The following is a 27522-nucleotide window of genomic DNA, read 5'->3' as shown; positions in this document are numbered from 1 at the left end:
CGGCGCGATCGCGCTCCGAGGTTGATTAATTTCCATGCTTGAGGAAGCAGCGGCTCGGCGATGCGCGGTCGCGGGGAATAATGACGCCTCGAATCAAGATCGCACTGCGATGGAATCGCAGATGTTTGGACGACGGACGGCGAACCGCGCGACAGGTGCGGCGGCGGCGGCGGCGGCGGTGGTGGCGGTGGCGGGATGCTTCAATAGTCCTCGTCACTATTTTTAGATCGCTCCGAAGTCGAAACGACGCTACTATGACGCTATTGTGTGAACGACGGATGACTCTGATAAAATGTTTTTGTCAATAACGCCGCGAGAGCCAATCGCGCGGCGAACGGCTCCCCGAACTTTCCCCTTTATTCAGATGACCCGAGCGACAATTCGTCGCGTGTACCTCGTCACGTAATCGACCGTCGCATCTATTACTCATTGTCAGGCATAGTGTATGTGTATGTATGTATGCGTGTATGATTTATTGCGGATTAATAGGACATTGTACATTTAGGAAACACATTTTCTTCACGGTCAGAGGGACAATGCGATCGATACAGTACACATGCGCTATCATCAGCGTGCGTACATCAGTGTACACGTGAGTGTTGCACGCGCACACGTTGTTACAACTGAAGAATAAGAACACTGCATTAAACTCAAATACACGTCGTAATTGATTGTGTATATCGCGTAGATTTACGCGAAACTGTTAGATCTTTACCTGGAGAATACGAAACTTCGCGTGCGGAGATCATTCGATGATGCACGACTGAGAATAATTATTTCAAATTAATCACGGCTGATTTGGGATTTGAATGGAGCAGATTTGGGGGTCCATATCTTCGCTATCGGTATTCCTTTACCGACGACGGATGACGCGTGCCTTTCCGCAATGTTTCAGCATAATTTGCATTCGTGCGTACAGATGTAAGCCGATAAGGAACTTTCGCAATATGCAATTACACCAACCATACAATTATTAATTTTGATAAAACATTTACACAACTATTTATATTCACGAAGCAAAGGAAAGGCTTTAGATTCGCGAACAGTTTCTCATGAGATGTTCATCGCATAGGGTTCGCGTTTCTCCCCGACAGATGGCGCCAAGATGCAACAGTGCGACGCTCGAGTTAAAAAATCCAAGATGTCGTCTAACGGAAAAGCAGCCGCACGTAAAGATGCATTTATTATTAGTCTGTGGAACAATTAGCATTGGCATTTGTTAGTCGCGCTCTGCTTAGGTGAGTATCGAATTAACTCAATGTAGTATTCTTCGTACTTGCTCTGTGGAATATGCATGAGGAGAGGTGGAGAAACTTGAAACAAAATCTCAAGTCCCTCGTATACGCGAAGTATAATGGCGACGCGTTGGGATCGTTTGAAAAATATTCACAGCGCACGCATGGTACTTTAAAGGTGAATTTATTTGCATAAAGTACAAGTCACGTGGCTCGCGCGAGAACAAATCATCCTCTTTCAAAACGGACGCGATCGCGTCGGCGGTGAATAAAAGTCAACAAAGCGTGCGCGAGCTCGTGAAAAGCCGTCGGAGGCAGAAGTCGTGTGATTACACGAAAAGATACACGGATTGCACATGCACACGCACAATAGACGCGGCATTCGGGTATTTCGAGCGGTGTGTATTTTTGTTGCATAATTCGGCTCGCCATATGCCACGTTTCGTTTAATCGAGCGCTTCGTGCGCTCGACGCTCGAAAAAACGCTGTTCCAGTTTCTCGAAACATGTATATATATATATATATATATATATACGCGTGCGTACATACTCGCATGCACGCACGCACGCACGCATGCACGCACGCACGGCGTATTTTGCCGCGCCGGCGCGTAGCCGTTCTTGAAATACATATACGCGGGCATGAATGAACATTTTCTAGTCTCATTCATACGTTTAATCCGTTCATCCGACGAGATTCTATCCCGCGTTTCTCCCCATCTGCGCATACGCGCTTTAGCGACGCTTCGGCGACGTCGTTTCGTCGCGCGAACTCTCCGCCGCTTCCGGGCGGTAATTAACATTTTCTCACGAGATATCATTCTGCGTTTCAGCGCGTGTATACTCGGATATAGCGATATACCTGTACCCGCCGACGCTTTGCGTTAACCTTCCCCAAGCTCGACGCGCTCGCCGAGGAGAAAGAATTGTAAAGGAGACGGAAGGAAAAGCCGTTTGCTCCGAGAGAACGAAAGGTAAAAGCGAGCGGACGGAATAAAGGTCGCGTCAAATTTTCTCGCGTCGACGCTCCCCCATAAATACAATCGCGTTCGCTCTCTTTCTCTCTCTCTCTCTCTCTCTCTCTCTCTCTCTGTCTCTGTCTCTGTCGATACTTCAAATTTGATCGCGACCGACGAGCGTCGAGCAATTCCCGCGAGACGGCGAGAGCCGTCGACGGCTCCGGCTGTCAGATTCGTCTCGAGAAAGATGCTCGCGACAGTAAGGAGAATAACGCGCCGCAAACAATGGCGTAACAGCCATGGCTGGACGTGACTGACGGCCGCGGCGAGTGCCGGCGCGGCGCGGCGCGGCGCGACGGTGGCATGTAGCGACATATACCGGTCGCGGCGCGGCGCGGCGCGAAAGCGAGACGGCAACGCCGCCGCGGGCTAACACTCGCGCTTGCACACACGCCGCTTGAGCGCGGAGCTACGGACTTGGGGTCGACTTTCGCCTGTGTGACAGTCGCGGCTCTCGCGAGAGCGGCGCGGCGGGGCGAGACCTATTGGGAGCGCGCGACCTATCGCGCCGCCGTCTCGCGGATCGAACAGAACGCGAGATCACGTGCCAGCTGGAGAGCGCAGCAACTGTCAGTGGGCGAGCGTCCGGCCAATGGGGGTGCTGGCGAGTGACGTGACAACGTCGCAGACTCGCTCGGGAGTGCAGGAGCCGATGCAGTCGCCGCTCGACTACGACAGTTCCTTCGTAGTCGGTCGTAGTTCGTGTCCGACAGTGCGGGTCGCTGCTTCATAACCGTCCGCGGAGGGCCCGTCGGGGCCCGCAGAGAGAAGACGCACGCACAACGCGGTTCGGAGTCTCTCTCTCTCTCTCTTTCTCTCTCTCGCTGCTTGCGCTGCGACGATAGGTTGTTACCACGATGACAGATTTGACAGCGTCGTCGGCAACGACCAGTACGAGCGAGGTAACAGTAACGACGGTGCGATGACAACGTAGCTGTTTAATGCGATATCGCCGTTGCTGCCAACGGGAGCAGCAGCAGCAGCAACAACAACAGCAACAGCAACAGCCAAGTTCGACCGGGCTGTGCACGTATACGAATGTTCCTTCTTCTCGCGTCGCGTTCTTTCCAAACGAAAGGCGGTGGAATAGCGGCGTGCCGAGTTCCAGGAAGAAGCGGAGCGGAGGGATATCTCGTGAGCGAGCGACAGGAAAAAAAGGGATCGCCGCTGTGTGATCGCGGAAGGAAGAACGGTCGAGAGGGAGAGAGAGAGAGAGAGAGAGAGAGAGAGAAAGAGAGGCAACGTGTGCTGCGAGAGATCGCGGTAACGCTCACGCACGCACGGACGTACGTACGTACCTACGTCCGTCGCGACGCGATACAGGAGGAGGTAGACACTAGAGAGAACGAGAGGGAGTGGAAAAAAAAAAGTGGAAAAGAGGAAGAAAGCGGAAAAGAGAAGAATAGGCGCTCGTCGCTCGGTAGCGAGCGCCATTCGGAAGTAACAGTGTCAAAGCACTGCCGTTCGTAATTCCCTTCAGCGCCACAAACTGCCGCCGCCGAGTGCGTGCATCTGGAACGTCAGTGGGACAAGTGAGTGCGCGCGTGCCCATCGTCGGCGTGTGTCAACGTGTGTCAGAGTGGCCTGGCGAGATCGAAAAGAGAGAGAGAGAGACAGATAGACAGACAGTCTCGCGCGGGCGGGTGGTAGGCGTCCACTCGGTCGCGCTGTCTCCGTTCAAGCAGTCGCGACTCGCAAGAGTCGCGTGGCTCTTTCTCGCTCTCGCGAGACCGCTCCGTTCGCTAGCGCGGAGTTTTCACTGGCGCGACACGCGCGTACCACGTACGTGAGGTACGCGCAGAGGTGCGCGCGTGCGATACGCGAGAGAGCCGCGAGTCGGCGCGGCCGAGTGTGCCGTGCGTGCCGGAGCGGAGCGGATCGGATCAGATCGGATCGGCGGCGGGGAGCGTAGAAAAATTGCCGGATAATGGAGAGTTCCGCGTGTGCCGTGGACTGAGGCGCGATCGGGCGTGAATCTTTCCGTGTGTATCTGCCACGAGGAAGGTGGAGGAGGAAGAGACGGAGGAGGAGGAGGAGGAGGAGGAGGAGGAGGAGGAGGAGGAGGAGGACGGACGGGAGAGATTAGGTTAGGCACCGACACCGCGTCACCGCACCTCCCACTCCCCCGGCTACGGCGCGCGGGGTGCACCATCTCGCTTCTACGTGCACGCCCGTTCCCATCTTGCTCGCGCGCTGCCCGCCGCTCGGCGAACGAGGACGACGTGGAGGGAGAGAAACGCAAGAGGAAGAGAGACAGAGAGGGGAACAGGGAGAGGGAGAGCGAGGGAGAAAAAAAATAAGGAAAGAGGGTGAGACGACGACGGCGACGGCGACGACGACGACGACGACGACGACGGCGACGACGACGACGACGACGGTGCGAGCTGGCTGGGGAATCCGAGGAAAAGCGGGAGAAAAACACAAATGCCGATCGCCGGTGGAATTCTGGTCGCTGGATCGGTCACGACGACGACGACGACGACGGCGGCGGTGGCGGCGGCGGCGGCGGCGGCGGCGGCGATTCCCTGCGTGTCCTCCAACACTGGCATGCTACGTTTCATCGACAGGCTTTCAGGTTAGCGCGAGACATCGCTATTATTGCACGAGTACATCCGCACCGCTCGCGCGAATTTAGAGTTCGGCGAGACGCGCGCGTTAGCCGTGTCGTGGCCCTCGTGTCGCGACAGTTTGACGCATCGGACGTTTCCGCTCGAGACCAGTCGAGACGGTGTCCTTTTTTTCTCTCTCTCCTCGCATCCCGTCGCGCGACGGCGAAGGTGCAGACGATCTGTCGCGTGCTCGGAATTTTATTGCCGTGAATTATCTTTCACGAATTTCACTTCGTTTTTCTTCTCTCTCTCTCTCTCTCTCTCTCTCTCTCTCTCTCTTTCTCTCTCTCTCTATCTCGAGTCTTTAGTTTATTGGGATGTTTCTCACCGTTGGACACGATCGAGTCGGTGCTCGATCTCGCGAGAAACAAGCGTCGTCGGATCGACGTGTCCGCTCTTCCGACATCAGCTGGAAAAACACACAGCTGAGAAAATTGCACGATCTAGGACTCGCTCTCGTTTACGGGCGAAACCCATGTATTATTTCTACGCTCTACGTTGCATTGCATGTCGCGGAAATAGGAGGGACGTATTTCGATCTCTACTCGACTATCTTTGTCTCCGTCGCTCTCGCGAGCGTTAACGTTTTTTAAGGATCGCCGACCGGCGCGGCGGCCAGGAATACGGCACGCGGTGAATCGCGAATTCGCCGCCGAATTTTCGGTACGCCAGTCGGTCTCTCTCTCTCTCTCCCTCCCTCCCTCTCTCTCTCTCTCTCTCTCTCTCTCTCTCTCTCTCTCTTTCTGTCTGTCTCGACGTGCCGTTAAGTGTAAACGTACGTGCGAGCGACGTAGACAGAATAAAAGGGACAAGAACGTAGACTCCGAAGAGAGCTCGCGCAGAAACAGAGGGACAGAGAAAAAGAGAGAGAAAGAGAGAGAGAGAGAGAGACGGCGTTCGCATACGTGGTGCGATCATTTTTTCCCTCGGAGACCTCTTCGTCGTCAGTCGTCGGATATCCGCGACGGGACGCGACGCGACACGTCGTTCTGTTCTCGTGCGGCGCTCGCTCGTGCGATCGCACGAATAGAAACGTAGTAATAAAACGACACTTCTGAACGTAAAACAGAGTCGAGTCGCATGCGGACATCGGGAGAACGAGCGCACTCCGGCTTTCTCGAGTCCCGTCGATTCCGCCCCGCTTTCCTTCCTTCCCATCGATGAAACGGAACAGGCTTCGTCGTGTGACGTTTATAAATATTCCTTAGACGATATATGGTCTACGTGAAAACGAAAAGGCAGAGAAAGAGAGAGAGAGAGAGAGAGAGAGAGAGAGAGAGAGAGAGAGAGAGAGAGAGAGAGAGAGAGAGTGAATCAATTGGCAGAGCACGAATGGAGGAATGGTCGATGATTTTCCGCGAGCTGTCATCGCGCTCGCGCGCTCCTCTTTTTCACGAAGTTCATTATTGAAGAGCGATCGTGAACGCGCGCTGCTGCACTCGCGATCGCCGGAAAAGAGTTTGTTGAAACTCGGTGAAAGCGCCCGTAAAACATACGCGTGAGATTAATCGTGATTCCCCGTCACTTTACTAATCCCTCAGTTCGCGCCGCCGTAGCGGTTGTCACGCTCGTAGAAAAATTACTTTGCCGAATTTCGTTGCGATCGAACTTCCTTTGTTCGTCACTCGATGGCAATTAGACGTTTCTCGGAAAACGAACGAATTGCCAAATGAACGAGACATCGCCGGCGGTGATCGCGTCGTCGTACGCGAACGAATCGACCGATTCCGCCGACCGCGCTTGCTTTTCGTCGATCGAATTAAATCATCGCGTTGGAATGAACATTACGCGCGTCGTGTCGCAAACTATTTTTGCACGCGACGATATTCTATAATACAACTCACATCTGTATATGCCTCGCTGTCCTCGGCTGATACAAATAATCCGCGGACTAGCGACTATTCTTATTAAAACATTTACAGTTTTATCTTTAGGACTTACGGAGTAAGCTCCGAGAGCTTTTTTCCTTCTGATGGAGATAATTATCATTCTATGGAACTTGGAATGAACGTACGCTATAAATGATAAAATTTATTTTCACGTACTCTATGCTTACGTCATATTAAAAAGTATCGGGAAGATTGAAAAATGATTACGCATGATATGTACGAAAATTGATTGATGAATGAGTCAAAAAAACGCTCGGCGGTCGAAATCAATCGGCGTTAAATGAGACTATTCGTTGGACGAAATGAGATTTAGCAAGTAGACGCTCTTTTACACTACCTCGAGGAATGAAATTATTTTGCAGTTTCGAAGAGAAAATCGTCTATCTAGTCGTATCTACTATCGCGCTATCTGTCGTCTAATGTTATCTTTTATTTGAGTTAGAAATTAATCCGTGTTCTTGAAACGTATCAAGAGCTGCAGTGAGGCTCAAGTTTAAATACCTGTACATGTCGTTCTTCATTACTATCAGTTCTTAAATGTATCATAACACGGAGTAAAATCTGCAGCACACTTACAGGAGACATAAAACTTTATTTATTAGCACTGACAGTCGTTGGAAATTTTACACTTTCAAACTGCCCCGATAACACGAATTATATTGCACACGTATAGAACGTGTAATGTAGGCTTTTTGATTTGTAATATCAAGCGATCGATTGATAAAAACAATTTACCAAAATCGCGAGACGGAAATCACGTTTATCGAAATTATACGAGATAAATCACAAAATCGATTCACCAGGTTAGATCGTTCGACACACGAAACTTAAACGCGTGAATCCGTTTCCATCTCCGCGTGGCACTTGGACGATTCCCGTCTCGACGCGCGATTATTTCCGCTGGAAAACGTCTGGCGACACATAAGGAGTGGGAAATGAGGAAATAAATCTTTGAAAAGTCACCGTGTGCCACGTAGCGTCGCATCGGCCGCACGCAGCAATGAGGACGTAACGCCTATTTCTAAATAGATGTTAGACGTGGGACTGTTGTACCGACACAACAATGAGTACCGTTATTATTAAGTCCTTTGGACGGCGAGCGGAGAGAACATCTCGTCATCTATGCTTACTCCTTCGAAACTTCCCTCTTCTCACCTGCCTTCTCTCTTTCGTTCCTCCCTCTGGCTGTTCCTTTTAACTTTCTCTCTCTCTCTCTCTCTCTCTCTCTCTCTCTCTCTCTCTCTCTCTCTCTCTCTCTCTCTCTCTCTCTCTAACGACGCATAATTTTCAAATCACACATCTGTATATTTATATTTTTCATCCGATCCCGTTTGTTTATAGCACCGTGTGCTCTCTTGTGACTTTGAGGCAATAATATTGCCGTCAAACAGTCCGTTACTACAGTCCCTGTTCCTTTCATCAGACTAAATTACAACGAAATCACACTTGAATATTCATTTAGTCAGTCCGACGATTAACGTGCCTGCCATTTTTTTGTTACATCGTTCTTTTTTAGAAACAAAACGAATATTGGTTTATGAAAGGTTGCTTTTGCGACTTTCTCAACGACGACCTAGTCTAATGTGTACTCGTCATTAAAAATAATGAATCGCGTTCGATTTTCAATCGAGAGACAAATCGCTCTAATCTTTTCGTTGATGTTCAGGAAAAAGTATTTTGATTGATCATTGTGAATTTCGCTTCTTTTGCATTTCCTATCTCAGACTTCCTCCAAATTCGCGATACGTTGGTTCGAGGTAATGCATTTTTCGTTGTTAACTCGAAAACGATGAACTCTTCGAAGGCCGCATTTATCGTCGTGCACCTGATTCCCTCCGTCATTCCAACTCGACCGATCCGCAGGCCAATTTGATCGGCGTGTTAGTTGAAGATTGATACGCGCGAGCACTCCACTTAGCAAGGTGCAGCAGAAGCTCCGTTTTTCGCCAATCGATTCCGTTTCGTGCGCGATGGTCTATAACAGCGTCGCTAGATATATGCACCGCGTACACCTGCAACGCGCAACGATGAATTTACGCTAATTCGCCCCGTGTATCCTCAATTTGATGCGGTAAAATCGCACGATGCGGACTCGACCGCATGACGCATTTGTCGAGTTGAGTCACAAACAACTTCCAACGGAAATAGCAAATATTGAATTTTCCCAAAGCCGAAAGAGTCACGACGACAAGCTTGCGTCAGTCGGCACAGAGAGTCGCGAGTCGTCATTAATAAACGCACGGGCCCCCTCAGGCCTCATTGTCGAAAGTTTCGTGCAACGAGAAAACAATTTCAAGCGAGGAAGACGAGCGGAAGTCGTGTATGACTCAGCTCCACATTTTCGGATTCCGCGTGGATCATCGCACCTTTGAAAGGTGGTGTCAAAAACGACGCGGATGTCGTTCCTTTCTCTCCGCCTCCGTGTCATCCTTCAAACCGAGATAATCGTGAAAGGACACACCACACACAAGGCGAGGAATTGTTTCGCGCGGCAAGGCGCGCGGGGATTTGAGAAACGTGCAATCGGAAACGATTACGATAAATATCGCATCTGAGCGGCGCTTGCGTATTCTTGCGTAATTTGCAAGTCGCGTCACTCCGATGCCTAATCGTTCAGGCTCGCGCCGTCGAGGATTGCACGGAGATTTTAATCGTCGTCGACGGGCCGCTCTCCGCGGCGCGCGTGCGGATAAATAAATGAACGGAGACGCGTATGCGCGCATTTTTGCATGCTTTTGCCGTTTGAAGGATCCTCGCGGAACATCGCGTGACAGATCTCGATTTCATCAAACGCTCGTCTCGCGAAGGAGCTGCGCCTACACATTTATATGCATGTCAACCCGCGAGGGCTATAACCTGTAAGTAACAGTATATAATCGGGAATCGGCGGCGCGCGCGATCGCTTTCGCGTTTGATCCGGCGCGATGCAGGATTTTCCGACTGCTCGACGACGAAACGGTGCCAGGCATCGTCCTCCGCGCGCCACGCGCGGGGCGAACGCGATTGTGGCTGGCTGAGACGCAGTCCTGCAGAGCCGGAATCGCAATCGAAGGATTTTTCCCGACATGTTACATAGCCACGCTGTAATCTTCGCATTCCAATGTCAAACAGGATTTATTTTTTTGTTTACTCGCGCACTGACGTCGCGTCGCAGCAGCGCGCGCTGCTCGATCGAACGACGTGAGAGCAAAGAAAAACATTGCAAAGAAGAGAAAAAGGGAAAAATCGCAGGAAGAGAGGAGATCGAAAATGAAAAGAAAAATCACCCGTCCTCCGCGCCGACGGCGCGCTTCCCTCCTTGCGGCGCGGGAAGAGCCCGAGAGGGCGCGACATCGCCGACACCCGGGTACAATGAGCAGAAAATGCGGATCCGATCCGACCGGTGACCACTATCCTACCCGGTCAGCCGGATTAATGGGAGTAGCCAGCGTCGGATATAGATATTTTGTCGGTAGCGGTGCATAACGAGCCGCTTGACGTGCGCGGCGGCGGCGGCGGCGGCGAAACGCTCTGCGGCGGCAGAGCGACAGCGACAGCGGCGACGAAGGGGGGGGGGTGCGTACCGGTGCACACAGTTTGGGATAATATGACAAAGATCGGGAGGCACGAGACGACGAGGGCGAGAGACGACGGGACAGACGTAGAGGAGCCAGGTGTTTCGTGGTGTAGCGCAGGACGGGACCACCCCCTGCCTGCCTCTTTACTCCCTCCTTAAGAGGCCAACCGTTCGGCTCGAGCCGTCTCGGCTCGTTTCGCCCCTCGCGCGCGCTATGCTCTATCCGTAAACTCGGCTTACAACACGGCAATATCACTCCGCGATATTTCTCTCCCCGTTTATGGCGAGCCGCCACTTATCGACCGCGCGCGCGACGTCTCTTGCGAGGCAACGCGGCGCGGCCGATCTCGTCCGGCGAAATGTTAACTTCCACCGATGAACGTTAACGTTTGTCGACCGGGGGGGGGGGGATGTCGGGGAAACGCGACGCGTACGAAAAAACATTCTTTCACGTTACCATTCGATCGGGATCGGGCATTTGAGACGCACGCACAGCTCCTGCGTGTCCACCACGTGTCGCGCGCTCACTTTGCCGAATCTGTCGTGGCGCGTGTCCGATTCTCTCCAAGCCGGGTCGGCTCTTCGTTTCACCCGCACGCCGGCTAGAAAATTCCAACATTCCTCGGGCTTCCGTATCCGTTTCGATTTTACCGAGAATCGATATTTGGCACGGCCCCCCCTGTATGGTCCTAATGGGGCGACTTTCTCGTCTCAACGTCTCACGAATGCGCGCGCGATCGGACACATTCGTCAGTCCGAGCACATTTTCCATCGGGGAAGTTCAAAGGGAAAACAACGTTTTCGCGCTCGCAAAATCCTGCACACTTGTAGAGCGTTAATTAAATCTGCCTGCCTGGCAGGCGGAGAGAGAGAAGCGTTTTAATGCGTTTGCGTCACGCGACCGAGCTGGCGGAAAAGTCGCGAGGAATTTGCAAAACGGCAAGTCGCGAGCCGTCGCGATTGCAGTTAGAAGTGAAAAGCGAAGGAGCGTGCGCGAGGCGCGACGCGACGATTCTCCCGCCATGTGAGGATTATTTAATTACAATGGTGTGTACCGTTTGTTTCCGTTACGGATCAATAACGCCCTGCGTGCAACGTCAGCCGTCCGTAAATTTTCCTTGTCTGCGGCTCGGATCTATCGTGCTAACGACTAATGTATTCGCTTTTTCACGTGTAACAGCCCGCGCGCGCGCGTTGTGGGGGGTAAAGGAGGAGCCCCGCCTCTTCACGATCGACCTGAGAAATCGATGATTACTAGTCAACTGGAGCACAAAGAACCGCGCTCCGTTATTATGATTAATAGGGAGTAAATCAAGATTAATGCGATAATAATCGCGTGGCATCGTCGTCCAGAAAAATGCAGTTGCGCGTTAAGAAACGTGTTAATAAACGTTCCTCGAAGAAGAGACATCTTCGACAGCGGTGTGTCGCAAACAAAAGATCGCGCACGAGGTGTAAAACAGCTAACGCGATAAGAAGAGACGTGAAATGAAGATCGAAGTGACAAATGGGACGTCGTAGGAGCGTGAAATCGCGAATATCTCTCTCTCTCTCTCTCTCTCTCTCTCTCTCTCTCTCTCTCTCTCTCTCTCTCTCTCTCTTTGCCGACAAAAGTGCACGACCCAGCGTCCGAAAATGTCGAATATTTCTAAAGAAAAACCCTGCGGCGTCTCAAGCGATTAACTAATCTAGTAGAAGTGTAAACAAGTGACTCGAATTCAGAAAGGGAGCAGCGCGAAGGGGAAATCGAAGCAACAAATGAGGTTTCGGACAACCGTGAAACCATAAATCTCTTTGTTACGCGGGACAATCGGGTCTGGAATTTGACGTGGAAAGCTGCAAAACTTCGGGGAGGTCGGGACAACACCGCCTACGTTCCGCTCGGTCCGCTCAGCGGAGTCAGGCTCACCGGTAGTTCTCTTTAATCTTTCCGCCGTCCAATTATTTCAGGCCGATTGTCCCGCGGTAATATCCACTACTAGCAGACACACACACACACACATATACATGTATATATATCCTCCAACCGACCGAACCTTTCGGCAATTTTTCTCGTCCGTTCGTCCTTCTGCTCAAGTCCCTCGCACGGAGAGAAAAAAGAAAACAAGTATAATTTATCGACGGATCACTCCTCTCCTTTTGACGAAAATTACACAGCTTGACGGCTTAACGCAGCCATGTTTACCGAGAGGAGGTAAATTCCCGTCCTCTCGTTACTTGATCCGAAATGAAGTTTATTCCGAGGGAGAAGAGCGAGTGGGCGATGAAGAATTTAATGGAACGACGATGCAATTCCCGAGGATGCGAGGAACATCTCGACAGGACGATCGCGACGCGGGACTGACTCGTGGTGCTCGAAGCAGTGGCTTCCTATCGCCACCGTGTTCGGTGGCTCGCATTGTAGGAAATAGGCGAGACGGAAACTATGGACGAGTTATACCCACATCAACGAGGCATCTTACTCGAGCTGCGCGTACCGCAGCTGCCTCCTCCCCGTCGTCGTCGTTATTGTGGCAGACCGACCGAAGTCTCGTCCAATAATGCTCCTGTTTGTCAGTTTTGGTTCCTCGGGCTCGCTCGCTCTCCGGCCGGAACAATTACCCTCCGCCCTGTGATGAGCATTGAAATACTTAGAAAAGAGTGCTGCTTCTACCGGCCATAAATTACTATCATTATTAGCGGCACTTTTTGATGTTACCGATGCCGGCCGCGGCCGGTCGAGTTTGAGCGATCGGCTGCGAGCTATTAAAACGCGCGTGGCGGATCGAGAACGATCCCAAGTCGCGTGTTAAACGAGAATGAACGCAACGTTGTTACCAAGAGACGGCGCACACCGTGGATACGAGAGTCGGCAAAGCGAATTTCGAACTTTAGCGGCGACAACACGAAGAAAAACTTTCCGAACGATCGGCCGAGCGAACATTCGCGAGGAGAAACGAAAGTCGACCGATCGCAGCGAGAGCATTTTCCATTCCATGCGGACTCGTTCGTCCGCTCCAATTTTCGACCTGTGATCGGAGCACTCTCGAGCGGATATTTCTTTAATCCGCACGATACGATACGCCGCACTATCGATAGCGCCGTCGCCGTGCTGCGATAAAGAAGCCGCCGCGCGATTACGGCACGTAACTTCGAGATACAGCCGGTGTGACCCTCGGCTGTTTCTCTCTATATACTTTGTAGCGCATAAATGACAGACCGGGGCCGCGTGGTCGCGCGCGTGCCGCATGCGGAACGTTTTCGGGGGACCGATCAATTTTGTGACGAAAAGTGATCGAGAAGTGCACGTGTCTTACCGCCTGCTCGCCCGCGCCGGCGCGCGCTCGCTCGCTCGCTCGCTCGCTCGACAAAAAAACCATAATCGCGCACAGGAGGAACCATCTGCGGCTTCGAAAAGCATGATGCGGACCATGTGCCGGCTGCCAACGATACTCAGCCTGCATAGCCCAGGCGCGTTAACTCGACTGCTCCAGATCCGCCTGGAATATTACATATATATATATATATATATATATATATATATATATATATCGGCGCGTACACCGGCGAAAAATCCAACGGAGAAGCATCGCGCACGGACGCCGCCTTTGAAACTGTATCCGTTCCTAAGGGCCGGTTGTTCCAACTTCTTGCTAAGTTAACTGATAGTCAAATCATACGTTTGTCTTTGTTTTTCCTTCAACTTAGGCAAAGACAGACATATGATTTAACTCACCGTCAGTTAACACGCCGAGGAATCGGAGCAACCTGCCCTAAGTGTGTTGTCGCCGGTGAAAAGAGAGGAAAAACAATGCGAGAGAGAGAGAGAGAGAGAGAGAGAGAGAGAGAGAGAGAGACGTGACAGAGGTAGTCGCGAGTCCTCGATCTGCGGCGAGTCCTCTTTATCGCTCACGGCCTCGCGTCGATAAGTCGATAGCTTATCGAGTGAAAATCTCGCAGCACGTCGCGAACAAACAAGATGCGAGATGCCTGTGGAACGATTTCGCGGCGGCGCGACGATCTTCCGTCGATGGTCGCTATACGTGTCGACGCGAGATAATTCGGCGAATAAATAGACTCTCGTAGCTCGCTGCTCGCGAGAGGCTCTCGCTCGACTTTGGCGGCGTGCTCTCTCGCGGCATGCGTTCCACTTGGAACGTCGGCCGCAGGGAGCATTTGCGTGAGAATACAGTGAAATCCGGAAGTAATTACCGCGCTGTATTGCGGCATTGACGCAACCGCGTGCGATATACATGCGAGTATATCGCTCGTGTTGCATTTTCGCGGATTCCGCCGTTCATTTCTCCGCCCGATCGGCGTCTCTTCGCCGTCACGACGAGCCGAAGAGAGGCCCACCTTGCGCAACAATCCGCGAGCTTCTCGAGTATTCGAAATTGGCGCGTCGTTCGCGCGAAAGGTGTGACTCCGCTTGATGAAAGAGCACAATTTATCGTCGCGAACGAATGTTTTCGGATTAGCTCCTCATCCCGTTATCGGTAAACGCGACTGGGCGGCGAGATCGGACGAGAGCTAACCGAGTCGTCGATCTCGCCGCTTGAAATGTTCATTCTCGCCCAGCGACAATTCTGTCCGCGCGATGAGCGGCCCAGAAACGCGGCATTCCATCGGGAGAAAAACGGCTTTCCTAGGTGATCTGCCATTAAAAGCGACCGTTGTGCTACGCGACAACGTACGTGCTCGCCTCGCAAAAGGAAATCGTGCATTCCACGCGACTGCGGCCGTATTTGCGTTCGTGTGTTCATGTTCGCATTGCGATACCTGCTGCAGCGTACGCGGTACGCCTCTCAACGACGATTTCGGCATCGAGCCGAGCGAGAACAACGCGAAATTAGACGAAAAATGGTCGAGCCGGTCTCAAGCAGGGGAAACGAAGGATGACGATAAAAAGAAAGAGAGGGAGAGATAGGCAGATCATCATTCTCCTACGTTACGTTAATTAAACGATCGCGTCGCAACATGATACGCAGGAGGCGAAGGACGCGGCGACGGCGATGGCGAGAGGCGCGCGGAAGATGGTAGAAGAAGCGGGCGCGTGCCAGGGCAGGGCCAGGCAAGGGCCGGGGCTCAGGACACGCTCGGTCGTTGAGTCGCGAGCGTTGCGAAAAGCAGGTAATGGCGTTGAAGTGCATTCGGCAGCTGCTCGCTATGAATACCGACATGAATACCCGAGGTGGACGAGGTGGACATGTGTGATCCCGTCCGTCTTCTTTAGACCCGCTGGCCCCGCCTATATACGAACGTGCCCCGAGCTCTATCGAGTGGAAAAGATACGTCCTGCTCTAGTCCGGCATTATATTATCGAGAGCGTGTCGCTTTTTTATCCGTACCATCGATCGCCACTGCCGCCTCGTTCGACCCTTCCACTCCTCTCGATACGTCTCGATTACCTCGAGATAGAGACGATGAGAAAGAGGGAGAGAGAGAGAGAGAGAGAGAGCGAGAACGAAAGAGGAAGAGAGACATTCATTGCAGTCGTAGGGCGAGCCCTTTAAAGGCGCATATCGCGGGAGGATCTGGTGAATTAACATATTGAGAGCTGTATATACATAACACAGTCACAAAAAAACGATGGGAAAAACATGCGAGCGAAGTGGCGAGCAATAATTCGTTTCCTCGAGAGGAAGCTCGCTGGGCCGAACGAAAGCGATGGGAATAAACACCGTTTCCTCCGGGAATGACGGATCTTGATTCGCGAGGATGTCTCTCTCTCTCTCTCTCTCTCTCTCTCTCTCTTCGGCGGCGCGCGTTTGGCAGAACGCGGTTGTCCGGCGCCGTTCTCGCTGAACGACACCGGAGACTCGAAGATCGATCGGTCGAAATGCAGATTAGCGTTAGCGCGGCGTGAGAAGCGGGATAATAAGCGCATGATGATTATAGACGATTTCCGACCTGGCGATTTCTGTCGATGGTATCGTTAGAAGCCCAGATCCATCGGCCACCTGGCAGGGAACAACCGGCTGCGCGTGCTCGTCGCTGCCTTCCACCTTGAAGATCGTGATACTTGGTTGGCTTACACCCACCCGCTCGTCATCGGTTCGATCGTGTGGCTCGATTTTTCGAATCGATTCGAAGAGGAGAGCCGTGTCAAGGGCCGCCGCCGAGGACATCTCGCTAGGATCGCGAGCGCTGTGCGTTGTGCAGCGCGACGAACGAGGGGAGGGAGAGAGAGAGAGAGAGGGAAGGAGGGAGGTCCTTCCTTCTTTTTCTCTGCCTCTCACGTCCACGTAACATATTCGAATTTATGAATTTCCGTGTTTAGACGAGCCGCAGCTGGTACCGGACCGGTCTCGCTGGTATTCGGGACCCTTCCTATCCGGAAAATTTCCTCTCCCTCTCCCCGTGCTCTCTTCCTCGTTGGTCGGTAACTGCAGCTTTCAAAGGACACGTGACTAGGCACGCCCAAGATTTCTCGCATGCATATAATGTCCTTAAGGGCCGCCATGCAGTCCTCTCGCGCCGACGATATACAACAACGGCACTGTCCATCCTCGGACCGTTGAAAATTTTTGCCACGCGATCCCTGTAACCGCCCATCGAGCGCTGCTAAATCGAAGACAATGCGGATCCCCACGAGAGCCGGACGAGACCTTTGTCGTCCGTAATGATCGATCTCGTCGGAAACTACTCCAAAAGCTTCCTTATCGATATTCCGAGCACGTAGAAGCAGTTAACGGCGGAGGACAAGAAGCGTGAATCTTAAATCGATTGTCGGGAGTCTCTGTCTGGTGCTGCGGTCGCCGAAAACCTTCAGCGTCCTTCTGCCATCCTTTTTGATACAACAATGGGACACGACAAAGATTCCGCGCTTGTTAGCGCTCGACAAGCGGACGTTGCGCTGAGAAGCGTGCAATTAGAAAATAGCCTAAATTTAAGGCGGCTCGCGCGATTCGAGTGGTGAATTATGCTCCGCCGTGGCGGACTGAAGCGACGAAGAGCGCTCGGGATGTGTAACGCGCACGTCTACAACAGGGAAATGGCCAATTATTAGAAGGAACGCACGTGGGTCGTACTTAAAGCCCGCTCTCTGCTGGCTAGGACAACGTCTCACCTACTTCCTCCGATCGTGAATTGCGGGAGGAAGACGTCGGACGTATGACGTAAAGCGCGTATTTCCCCGTATATACGCGAGGACGTGTTACTCAGATCTTTATCTCTCAAGATCTCGCTGGATTGCACGGGCAAAACCGAAGATGAAGAGACACCGCGATCGGCTTCACATATCCGTCGCCAAGCGCATTTCAGCTGACTTTTCGTTCAATAATCGTCTTCGGAAGATTTTATGTAATATACACTGAGACAAAATTGTATTAAAATTAAACAAACATTTGTTCAAATACGACTGCGAATACATTTATTTAAATTAAGCAATTATTTTCTAAGATTCAAAATAAAAATTTACATTCAGAGAGAACCTCTGTATTTCATTTTAGAAATTAGTCGCTTAATTTTAATAAATGATATTCACAGTCGTATTCGAACGAATATTTGTATAATTTTATACATATAATATTTGTTTAATTTTAATACAATTTTTTCTCAGTGTATATATACGTAATTGTTTAGAAAATTTTGGCGAGCAAAAATATCTGTTTATCTACCAGTGCGTGCACTTTGTCTGCTATGCTTTTCCATTATTTTTAAACATGTTTATGGTCTTGGAGACGTGAGTAATCGCGTGTTGTACGAGTCTTAAAATATATCGCGTGACGTGTGCTTTAATAAATGATTAACGACTAGTGTACCCGAAAGGTGTGCGCCTACTTTGGTATCAGCAAATCAACGCGGATGTGGGCTTATCAGTTCTGCTAATACGAAAAGCACACATCAATCGCGTCGTCCGAGTCGCCGAACGCTGACTAAATCACTCGGAATTCTGCGGAAAAACGCGACCGTCGCTATCGCAACGCGGCGGCGTGACAGTGCAAGTCGCAATTTTCAGGAAGCGCTTTTTCTTCCGTCTCTCCCCGATTTTGCCGGCTAATTAATCATCGTAGACACGGGCACGTAGGCACGGCCTCGAGCGGTGCGAAGCGCTGCAGTACTCGAGAGGTACCACACATGGTGTGTGCTATCGGCAAGAAGAAATGCCTTGGCGATAGGCAAGGCGGGAGAGGGGGGGGTGAGAGACACACGCCGCGCGTGAATGTCTTTCTCACGTTGATTCAATTATAACGTGATCACGGCGACGTCGGTCGCGGGACGCCACTCGTGTGTCATTCTCGCGATCGCTCTCGATCTGGCATTGAGCCTCGACGGGCGGACATGAAAAGTGTCGATCGCTACACGATACGGTGACTAGTCGCGGTTGAATATTTGAACGGCAATTGACGTCACGACTTGACGCGGCCGGTCGCTCGCTCGCGCTCGCCGTAACAGCCGCGACTCTGTCGTGGAAATCGCGCCGATACTTTTTATCCCGATGGAGACACGTCGCGCGCAAGGTGTATCCGCTGTTTGCACGTTACGTATCGTAAATTAAAGTCAGGATGAATCACGATGGAAGCGCGATAAGCATCCCCGGAGAGACGAGAAGAAGGCGCGACGATGATAATCGCGGCCGATTAAGCAGCCGATAATAACGTTGACGGAATCGCTGATACGTACGCGTTTTCGCGATCGTTCTCTCGCGTTTTTTCCCCCTCCTCTCTCTCTCTCTCTCTCTCTGCCCCTCGGTTTTCCGCGATTTCCTCAGCCGAGCGAAAAGATCGATTTATTCGCCGCATTGTACGCGCGCGCACGGTCGTCGCGACACGTCGGAGAGAGACACGTTATTACGTGTCTATCGGCGGAACGAGGTCGTTAATAGACTTTGAAAAACGACACCGCCTGTGATTACATCACGCCGCCGTGCAAAGGTCGCACATACGCGGGGTTTTATTCAATTATCGGCACACGTGTCGTCTCGTCTCGCGATCGTCCGGACGATCCTCCTCCGCTCGCGATCCTGACAATTCACGATTAACGTTGCGTCCAGAGTCTCTCTCTCTCTCTCTCTCTCTTTCCCGCTCGACGCTCGCGGTAATCAGCAACGATAGAGCAATGAGAGAGAGGGGAGAGGGGGGAGAGAGACGTCGCCCTCGTAAGGGCAGAACTGGCGCTGAGGGCTCAGCGCGTTCTACGTTGAAAATTGAATCCGGGCCCTCCTACGGCACGGCACATACACAGCAGCCGTTCCATCCTGCTGCGGCCTGCCTGCTGCGGCCTGCTGCGCGCGGGGGCCCGGTGCTTCGCGCTAGATCCCAAAGTCTTCACCCGAGATAAAACACACTATAAACGGCCGCCCGGACGGGTATCTGGTTTCAGGGAAGCGGCGGCACGTGCGCCGGAGTTTCGGCCCAGGTGCTGGAGCTCGTGCTGTCGAGGAGACGCAAGGCGGAGGAGCAGGAGGAGCGACAGCAGCAGGAGCAGCAGCAGCAGTAGCAGCGGCGGCGGCAGGAGGAAGAGAGGCTAACGACAGAGGACACGAGGTGGGAGGAGTAGAAGTCGAGGAGATCAGCTCGCCGGTGGCGAGGAGCAAATTCTGCTGCGACGACAGCGGTATCAGCAACAAGCGCCACTATCACTCCTCGCCACCTCACCTACACCACCTCCTTCATCGCCACAATCGCCGACAGTCGTGTCGGCGATACCACCGTCGGACCGACATCGACGACGAAGACGACAACAGCAATGACGACGGCGACGACAGGAGGGAGGACGGAGATAACGACGACGACGACGACGACGACGAGGACGACGATAACGACGAGGGCACGTGCCTCGAGTGCTTCCACTCGCGTCTGCACCAGCGGTTCTACGATCGACGGTCCAGCAGGTCGAGCGACGTCAACGCTCGGCTCGATGTCGAGAACGTCGAGGTCCGCGGTGCCGAGACCACGTCATCGTCATCGTTGTCGTCATCGTCGACGACGATAACGACAACGACAACGACGACGACGACGACCGTCCATCCTCTCGTGCGGACCGCCACCGCCGCCAGAAGCACCGCTACCGCCAGCACTACCATCGCTAACCCCTCTGTCGTCACTGCCATGGCGAGAGGATGCAAAATTCCACCCTACCTCGCGACGATATTAATTCTCTCCTACACTCTCATCGGTATCGCAGGTTGGTATATTATATATAGCGCAGATCGCGGCGGGCCATCTCACTTCGAGAGAGGCTGACGCGAAGACATCCCGCTATATTATTACGACGTCTTCAGCGCCAAGTGCGTCCGTCTGACTCCAAGCCCTGTTTCTCTTGTACGACGCTCGCGTGTGCGACGTTATTCCAGCTTGAGAATCAGACGAGCGCGCTTGGCGTACTCCGAGTCTCCTCTCTCGAGTACCCTCGCCGATCGCGCGACCCTCACTCGACCAAGTGAGTATGTTTTTCCGTGTGTCGTTCTTCATCTGTAAAAAGTTCACCTGCTCTCTGCGCACAGTCAGAAGCCCAAGAGAATCCAAGTGGGAGACCCGAGATGTCCGTTGATGAACGACGACGCTTCGTTGCTGTGATCGCGACTTTACTCACCGCGTACTCATCCGGCGCTTCGGTCTTTCTCGTGTTTGCTTAATATTTTCGTTGTATCGCGAGCAACGGTAAAGAGCTCGACGGGAATACGCCCATCGGTCGAATTTTGTTCCGCTGAGTGAGCGAGAACGAGCGAGGCAACGCACAAACGAGTGAGTCGCCCGCGAAGGTAGCGTGTACTTAAAAAGAGGAGAGGAAGAACGACAAATTATTACTTCGCCTTGCGCCGCCTCGCAAAGCGGAATCGCTCCCGTAGTCGCCGCGTGTGTCACCTTTTACCGTACTTATTACGCTTATTGCGCTACAATCTTACAATCTGTCGTTTCTCGTACCTCCACCACGCCCGTCCGAATTGAATCGCTCGGCCGAACAAAGGCGCCGCGGCCGTACAAAATGCTTTCGTGTCGAGCGAGAAGCCGTCGCGCGCGCGCGCGCGCCCCCGCGACAAAGCGTTTATTTTATATGCGACTTATGCCGGATGACGACGATGACGACGACGACGACGACGACGACGGCGACGGCGCGACGTATAAACGTGTGTATAATATAACAATACTCGCGCGTCACGCCGCACCTGGTCTACGCGAGTAAACCGTCGAGAGATAATCGACGTGCGGAAAGAAAGCGTCGTTATCCGTTTCCCCGTGTCCGTCGCATATCGCGCTGCAATTTACAAAGACGCCCCGGCGCTACCTCTCGCGCTTCGCCGTCACAAATTTGCCACTCTTCTCCGCACAACCACGTTTATCCCCACACACACACATACACACATCTTTATCTGCCGTTGTTCGGCTATCGGCCGAGATAACGCATGAAAGGCGCGACGTGAGACAACGACGTGCTACAACTGACGAATCTCGCGCGACAGGTCCTCGACTCTTATCAACCCTCGAGACTTTTGACCCCTGTTGACCCTTGGCACTCGCGGCTTGTGAACGGTGGCGCCTCGCGCCGAGTGTCAAATCGCTTTGAAACTGGCGACGCGGAGCGACACGGAGGACGAGCCGAATGAATGCACCGTCGAGTTGTCGGTGTATTTATAGAGAGAAAAATTGCTTCGAGTGCGGGAGGTTAATTAACGAGAATGACAGGAGATCGAAAGGCGCGCGCGCGCCCGCGCCCGCGTCCGCGGGGTGAAAGTGAGGAAGTCGCGCGCGGCGAGAGAAGGAGAGGTGAAATTATACCGCCTACTCTCTCGCGCGCGCGCGCGCGGCAGATTCAAAAGCACACGAGGGTGAGCTTGTCAGTGTGCTTGGCGGAGAGTGTCTGGAAACGGCAGATTGTAAAATTACAACAGGTGACAGACAGCAGCCACGCGCGGGAGAGACAGATGCAACGGCGCGCCGTACTTTGCAGCTTTGTGTACAGTCTCGCGCCTGCGAGATGCACGCGCGCGGCCTCTCGTCCCTGCCCCGATGTGCGGGGTGGGATGGCCGCGTGGCTGTTCGGATAAAAGGCGAGGGTGTGAATGGAGAGGTGCAAGAGAGAGAGAGAGAGAGAGAGGGTGGGGGAGATAGGGGAAAAAGAGACGGAGAAGCGTCGTACACGGCGATCCATTGTGCTCGACGAGCTTGGAAAAGCCGACAAGATTTCTAGAGCGCTCGTTTTCGTTTGCTCATTCTCGTCGCACACCGAGAGATAAAACATTATTATCTACGCTCAGGTGGGGCGGCCCGCAAGTGCGGAAACAATAGAGATTTTAGTTGAGAGCGCAAACCCCGGGGTGTATCATAAGCGGACGGCGTTTGAAGTGAATTGTACTTTTGTAAATATTTCTGCGACGGTGAAGCGTGAAACTATCGGGCTTCTCTTTCGTGAAATGTCTTTTTCTTAGTCCGGTCGATAAGTTTATATTTAATTCTTCAGTCACACGCACACAAATTCGACTATTGTTGTCGTAGAAGGTTTGCTTTCGGAGAAAGCGTAGGATCGAAGCGAACTCACGGACCGCTGTCTGGCCAATAGATCGTTCGAACGTTAATTTAACGCTATTTAATTTCCAAGCAAGGCAATCACCGCCAAACCGATTATGGTGAACGGCGGCGAGAGCATTGCGAAACGCTTTTATCTTGACAAACTTGAGAACGCGTCCAGTGTGCAGTGGGAAAACTTATCTTCCGAGAACGACTAGGAAAAACGAGCAAGACGACGAGTTTTCCTGTTCGCGTTGCGACAGCCGTCGAGAGAAAGAGAAAAGCGATGTAATCTTTTCGCCGATGACTTACACACGTGTGCATTACGCACGCCTTAATTAATTGTTGCGTTTCACCAACAGATGCCTGCTCGTCGCGCTCGACGCCGAAACCGAGGCCGCCGACGCCGACGGATCGACCGAACATCACATTCCACATGTACACATGTCCACCGGATTACGCAGAGTGGTATTGCTTAAACGGCGCCACGTGCTTCACCGTTAAAATTGTCGACTCCCTCCTGTATAACTGTTTGTAAGTAACGAGTTCTCCTTTGTTCGAGCTACACACGTCTTGGATTGGCCGGTCGGCCGGTTTTTCCCTCGTCCGTTCGCGTTCGTCCTGCCGCCCGTGAAATGTTCACCTGTGTAGAATTTTTCGTAGCGAAAATTCCTGCAGGCCGCCGCGACGATGGCGGCGGCAGCGGCAGCGGAGCTGTGGGGGTCTTTGAATATGTCAATATATTCCAGGACGCGTACGGAAAAGGAATTATAGGCTCGTTTTCGATGGACGGGTACGGAATGTGCGACGCTACCACGCGAACAATCGCGCGCGGCGGTTCTAAGCGAAAAAATCACTTTAGGGAGACAGGCGCGGAGACCCCCGTCGTTTGTGTCTGTCCATGTCGCTTCCCTGTTAATCTTCAACTATGCGACCTCGGCACGTACGTCGACGTTCTCCTGCACGACCGTGTCAGGACGCGAACTCTCCGCGGAGCTGCTACCCCATGTCCCCTCGCACCTCTTTCTCCTCCCCGTCGCGTGCAGGTTTTATTTGGTCCTTTCTTTTATTTAAACGTCATAAATTTTCGAGTGAGGTTTCCAATGGCTATCACTCTCCCGAGATGTCTTCGACGCTGAAAAGCAGAAGTACAGAAGTGTGCGGTCGTGGATCGTTGGCGACAGTTCCTTAGTGGAGCAACTTTGTGGGCGGGAAATGTTCAAGTTGAGATACTTTAACGCAGCTTCGAGGCGATGCTAACAATTTATTTCTATCGCGCGATTGACGTTGTTAATACAATGCAATACAATACAATGTAATTTCTCTGAATCTTTATCTCGTTTTTATTCAGTTTGAAAATTCAGATAGTTTTAAAGTTTTAACATCTTATCAATAGCCATTATGTCAAAGTTTTCAACAATCGCATAAGGTTTGATACACAAATAGCAATCGGACATATTTATGTTAGCTCTCTTTTTCCCTTTTCCTTGCTCTCGATGTCGAAAATATATTCTAAAATCCGAGCACTGTGAAAGGGGAAAAAAAGGGTCTATCAACTAATCGGATTAACATCGGAATAACATCGAGGAGCGGTGCGCGCATCGTGCTCGCTCAACCTTACCATTTCCCACGGTGTTTGCTTTGTCGACCGCGATCTGCCGCTTGGATCGAGTCGTCCCATCGTCTTCAGTTCGCCGCGGCCAACTTAAATTAATCTAACGGTCGCGCGCGCTTTATCGCGAAAGTTGAAGTAGCGGACACCGCTGAATGCAATTTAACGATAAGGTGTGAAAAATGTTCGCGAAGACAACCCCGTAAACCGGAAACGCCTGGGTCGATGAATAATCAGGAACGTCCAACAAAACGACACTGAATAACGCGACGACAACATTTACAGTACTTTCACACGAAATGTTGGATAAAATTGAATTGCAAAGTTGAAAAATCGAGTGCGAAAGGAAATTTTGGAAAATTGCTTCGTATCGAAATTAAGAAATTGAAACTGACATCAGAAGAGGTCAAAACTGATAAAAATGTCACGAATGTAAAGTGAATAAAACTAATTTGAGCGAGAGCGGTAAATCGAGAGAGATGAGCGTCAGCTCTTGTCTCCTGAAAAACGAGCGGGAAAGAGAAGAGGGAAGAAAGACGCACAGGCAACGTGCATACGTTCTACTTTTCCATTTTTCGCGCTCTCATAATCACGTTCGGATTAGATAATCAGGTAAAGAGAAGACCTCGCGCGCACGAGAGACGTACGGAGAAAATGTACCAAAGTGGAAAGTGGTAGACGCGAGCGATCCGACGTTTTCATTTTTTCTTTTCCCCAACGAGACGGTTGGATAAACCGCTATTATTCCACGTGTGTGACTTAACGGTACGCCTGGAGAACCGTGTTTTCACGTGTCGAATTGTCTCATGCACAATCGTTGAAATCACAAAGTCAAGCGTATAACTTATAGCAAGAACCTCGGCGAGAAGCTCTGCGTTTATAAAGAAAGACATTTAAGCGTACACACTTATCCGCTGCACGCTTAACCCCTTGCCGCACTTTGACGAAGCTGACTCGTGATAACAATTTTGGACATGAACATGAATATCACGAGACTCGTGGATATCAGACTCGTGGAATGATGATCGGGCCAAACGTGAACATCACGAGTCTGACTTGTGGAATGAAGATCGGGCCATATATACTGTTCTTGGCTTGGGTAGCGTCTTTGTTGTTTAAAATAGTTGTTTAAATAGTTTAAAATTGTCATAAAAGCTTTATGTGTCGTTTAATCATACACGGGTCAATCGTCCATATAATTGTATTAGTAACTGTAGTAAATTACAATATTATTATTTATATTTTAAAGTATTATTTGTTCATGTGTTGTTTGCTTTAGTATATTGTATACAAAATATATATATATATAAAGAAGAAAAAAGAATTAAATTATTGATAGTTTTGACGTCCACAAGAGCTGTATCGTGTGAAGCACACATATCCGCATTTCGGCTCGTATTGCAACTGTTCCCACGCATCACTCTGGCCCGTTTTGCGCGCGCGTCGTCTCCTATCCGGTTGGGCCCGGATTTCGTCGAGTTAAATGGCGCACGGCAAGGGGTTAAAGATATTTAACCGAATGCAACCGCAAACGAGAGAGGCTAATTAAAATCGCATGCTCGCTCGCTAGAATTACAGATCCATTCGCGTTACGATTAATATCGGGGCAAATCTATGATCTATGACGTCAAGAGTGAGACCAAAAGAAACTATATTAGCGATAAGGATTATGCTTCTCACGCGCGCTAACACGTAAAAACTCGCGAACCGCGCGATCGAGAGAGCCGAACGTCGGAGAAACGCGCGCCGAGAGGAAGTCGATCGAGCCGATAGATAGAATCCGAGAACGTAGAACGCAAAAGCGGAAAGAAACGCGACTGGTCGCGCAATGCCATCCTCCGTCCATGTGTTTGTTGAAAGGCGATGGGAGATCTGGTATATCCACGTGTGTAGAAACGGCAGTTCAGCTAGAAAGTCACGCAGTAAATAGCGTAACAGAGCGACAGCTAAAACAACTCTCGCATTCGACAATCGATGATTGCGCACGGAGGAAACGCCGACGATACTCTCTCGCGCGCGCGCGTGTTGTCTTCCTGTTAATTTCAGGTACCGCTAATTGTTCTGAGAATTCTCTCAATTATCGCGTAATCACACGCGCTGTAAAGCCGCAATCTGCCAAATTTAGTCAGCTGTTGATTCTCTGAAATTTTTCCCCGATAATTAAGCTTAATTGGGCACTTACTAATTGGACACTTTTGACACAGGCGATTCTATCTGATTAATACAGAGCGCGCGATATGCGAAACCGAGAAAGGGAGGAGACCGAAAGAGAAAGAGAGGAAAGAAGAAAGAAAGCAATCGTCGAATCTCCCTTTATAACATCCGGTTATATTCGCGAATTCCGGCGAAGTCTCGCGAGATTTCTTAACATCGATTAATTAAGCTAATTACCGATGTGTGCTTTGTCCCGCAGGTGCGCCAATGGATATATCGGGCAGAGATGCGAGTTCAAGGATTTGGATGGTTCCTATTTACGTAAGTAGTGTGTGTTACCGTCCGGTAACAGCGTCTACTTTTTGTGTTATTCAACGATAATAATAGCGCTAATGATGCTCTCGCGAATCGAATAAAGATGACGTTTCTTTTTTTCTCTTCTTACAGCTTCGCGGCAGCGAGTAATGCTGGAGACTGCCAGCATCGCCGGCGGTGCCACAATAGCAGTATTGCTCGTCGTTATCATTTGTATAACGGCTTATATCCATTGTAAGCGAAAGCAGAAGGAATTGCGGTCGAGGTAATTGATCGTTCTATTATCATCGCTGTTATTTCATTCGCGGCATAGATTTCGGCATATCCGGCGTATAATGTACGCACCTATGTGCGTAGCTGGCGCGTGTGAATCGCGACTTTGACTGTTCGAGGAAGGCCCGCCGCGACCGATACGTCATCGGTCCCGATTCATCGAGAATCTACGTGTTCGCTCGCTAAATAAGCCGCCACCTCATCAACGCACACGCGAACGTTACGTTCTCCGTTCTTTTATTTTTCTCTTCTCATTATAGCAGTAGCTGCATCGACACGGTGGATGGTCCTGGCCGAGATCCGGAGGTGAGGCCGTTCAGCAACCGCAGCCGCCCTCTCACGATCTTCATGGCGAAGAGCCTCAACAGTTCGGTAAGGAAATTGAGGATTCACCATGAGATGAGTTTGCGTTATTCGGTTTATCGAGATAACG

At 51.4% G+C, this 27522-nt stretch overlaps 1 protein-coding gene across 2 annotated transcripts in view; it reads left to right on the top strand.

The window, feature by feature from the left end:
- Window positions 1-2708: 2708 nt before the first annotated feature.
- Window positions 2709-27522, top strand: part of LOC105186150 (uncharacterized) — a 30413-nt gene continuing 5599 nt past the window's right edge. Inside the window, exons 1-6 of one of the 2 annotated variants that reach the window (XM_011146180.3) lie at window positions 2709-4828; window positions 19611-20414; window positions 23098-23269; window positions 26761-26822; window positions 26949-27081; window positions 27353-27461. In XM_011146180.3, coding sequence (XP_011144482.2) covers window positions 4678-4828; window positions 19611-20414; window positions 23098-23269; window positions 26761-26822; window positions 26949-27081; window positions 27353-27461 — 1431 coding nt within the window. In that variant the 5' untranslated portion in view covers window positions 2709-4677. Of the gene's footprint in view, window positions 4829-19610; window positions 20415-23097; window positions 23270-26760; window positions 26823-26948; window positions 27082-27349; window positions 27462-27522 lie in introns of both variants that reach the window. The other variant, XM_011146179.3, reaches the window with a different exon arrangement.

This window comes from Harpegnathos saltator, unplaced genomic scaffold (assembly GCF_003227715.2).
Source record: "Harpegnathos saltator strain DR-91 unplaced genomic scaffold, Hsal_v8.6 scaffold240, whole genome shotgun sequence".
NCBI classification, from domain to species: Eukaryota; Metazoa; Arthropoda; class Insecta; order Hymenoptera; family Formicidae; genus Harpegnathos; species Harpegnathos saltator.
This window is presented reverse-complemented; position numbering and strand designations above follow the sequence as displayed.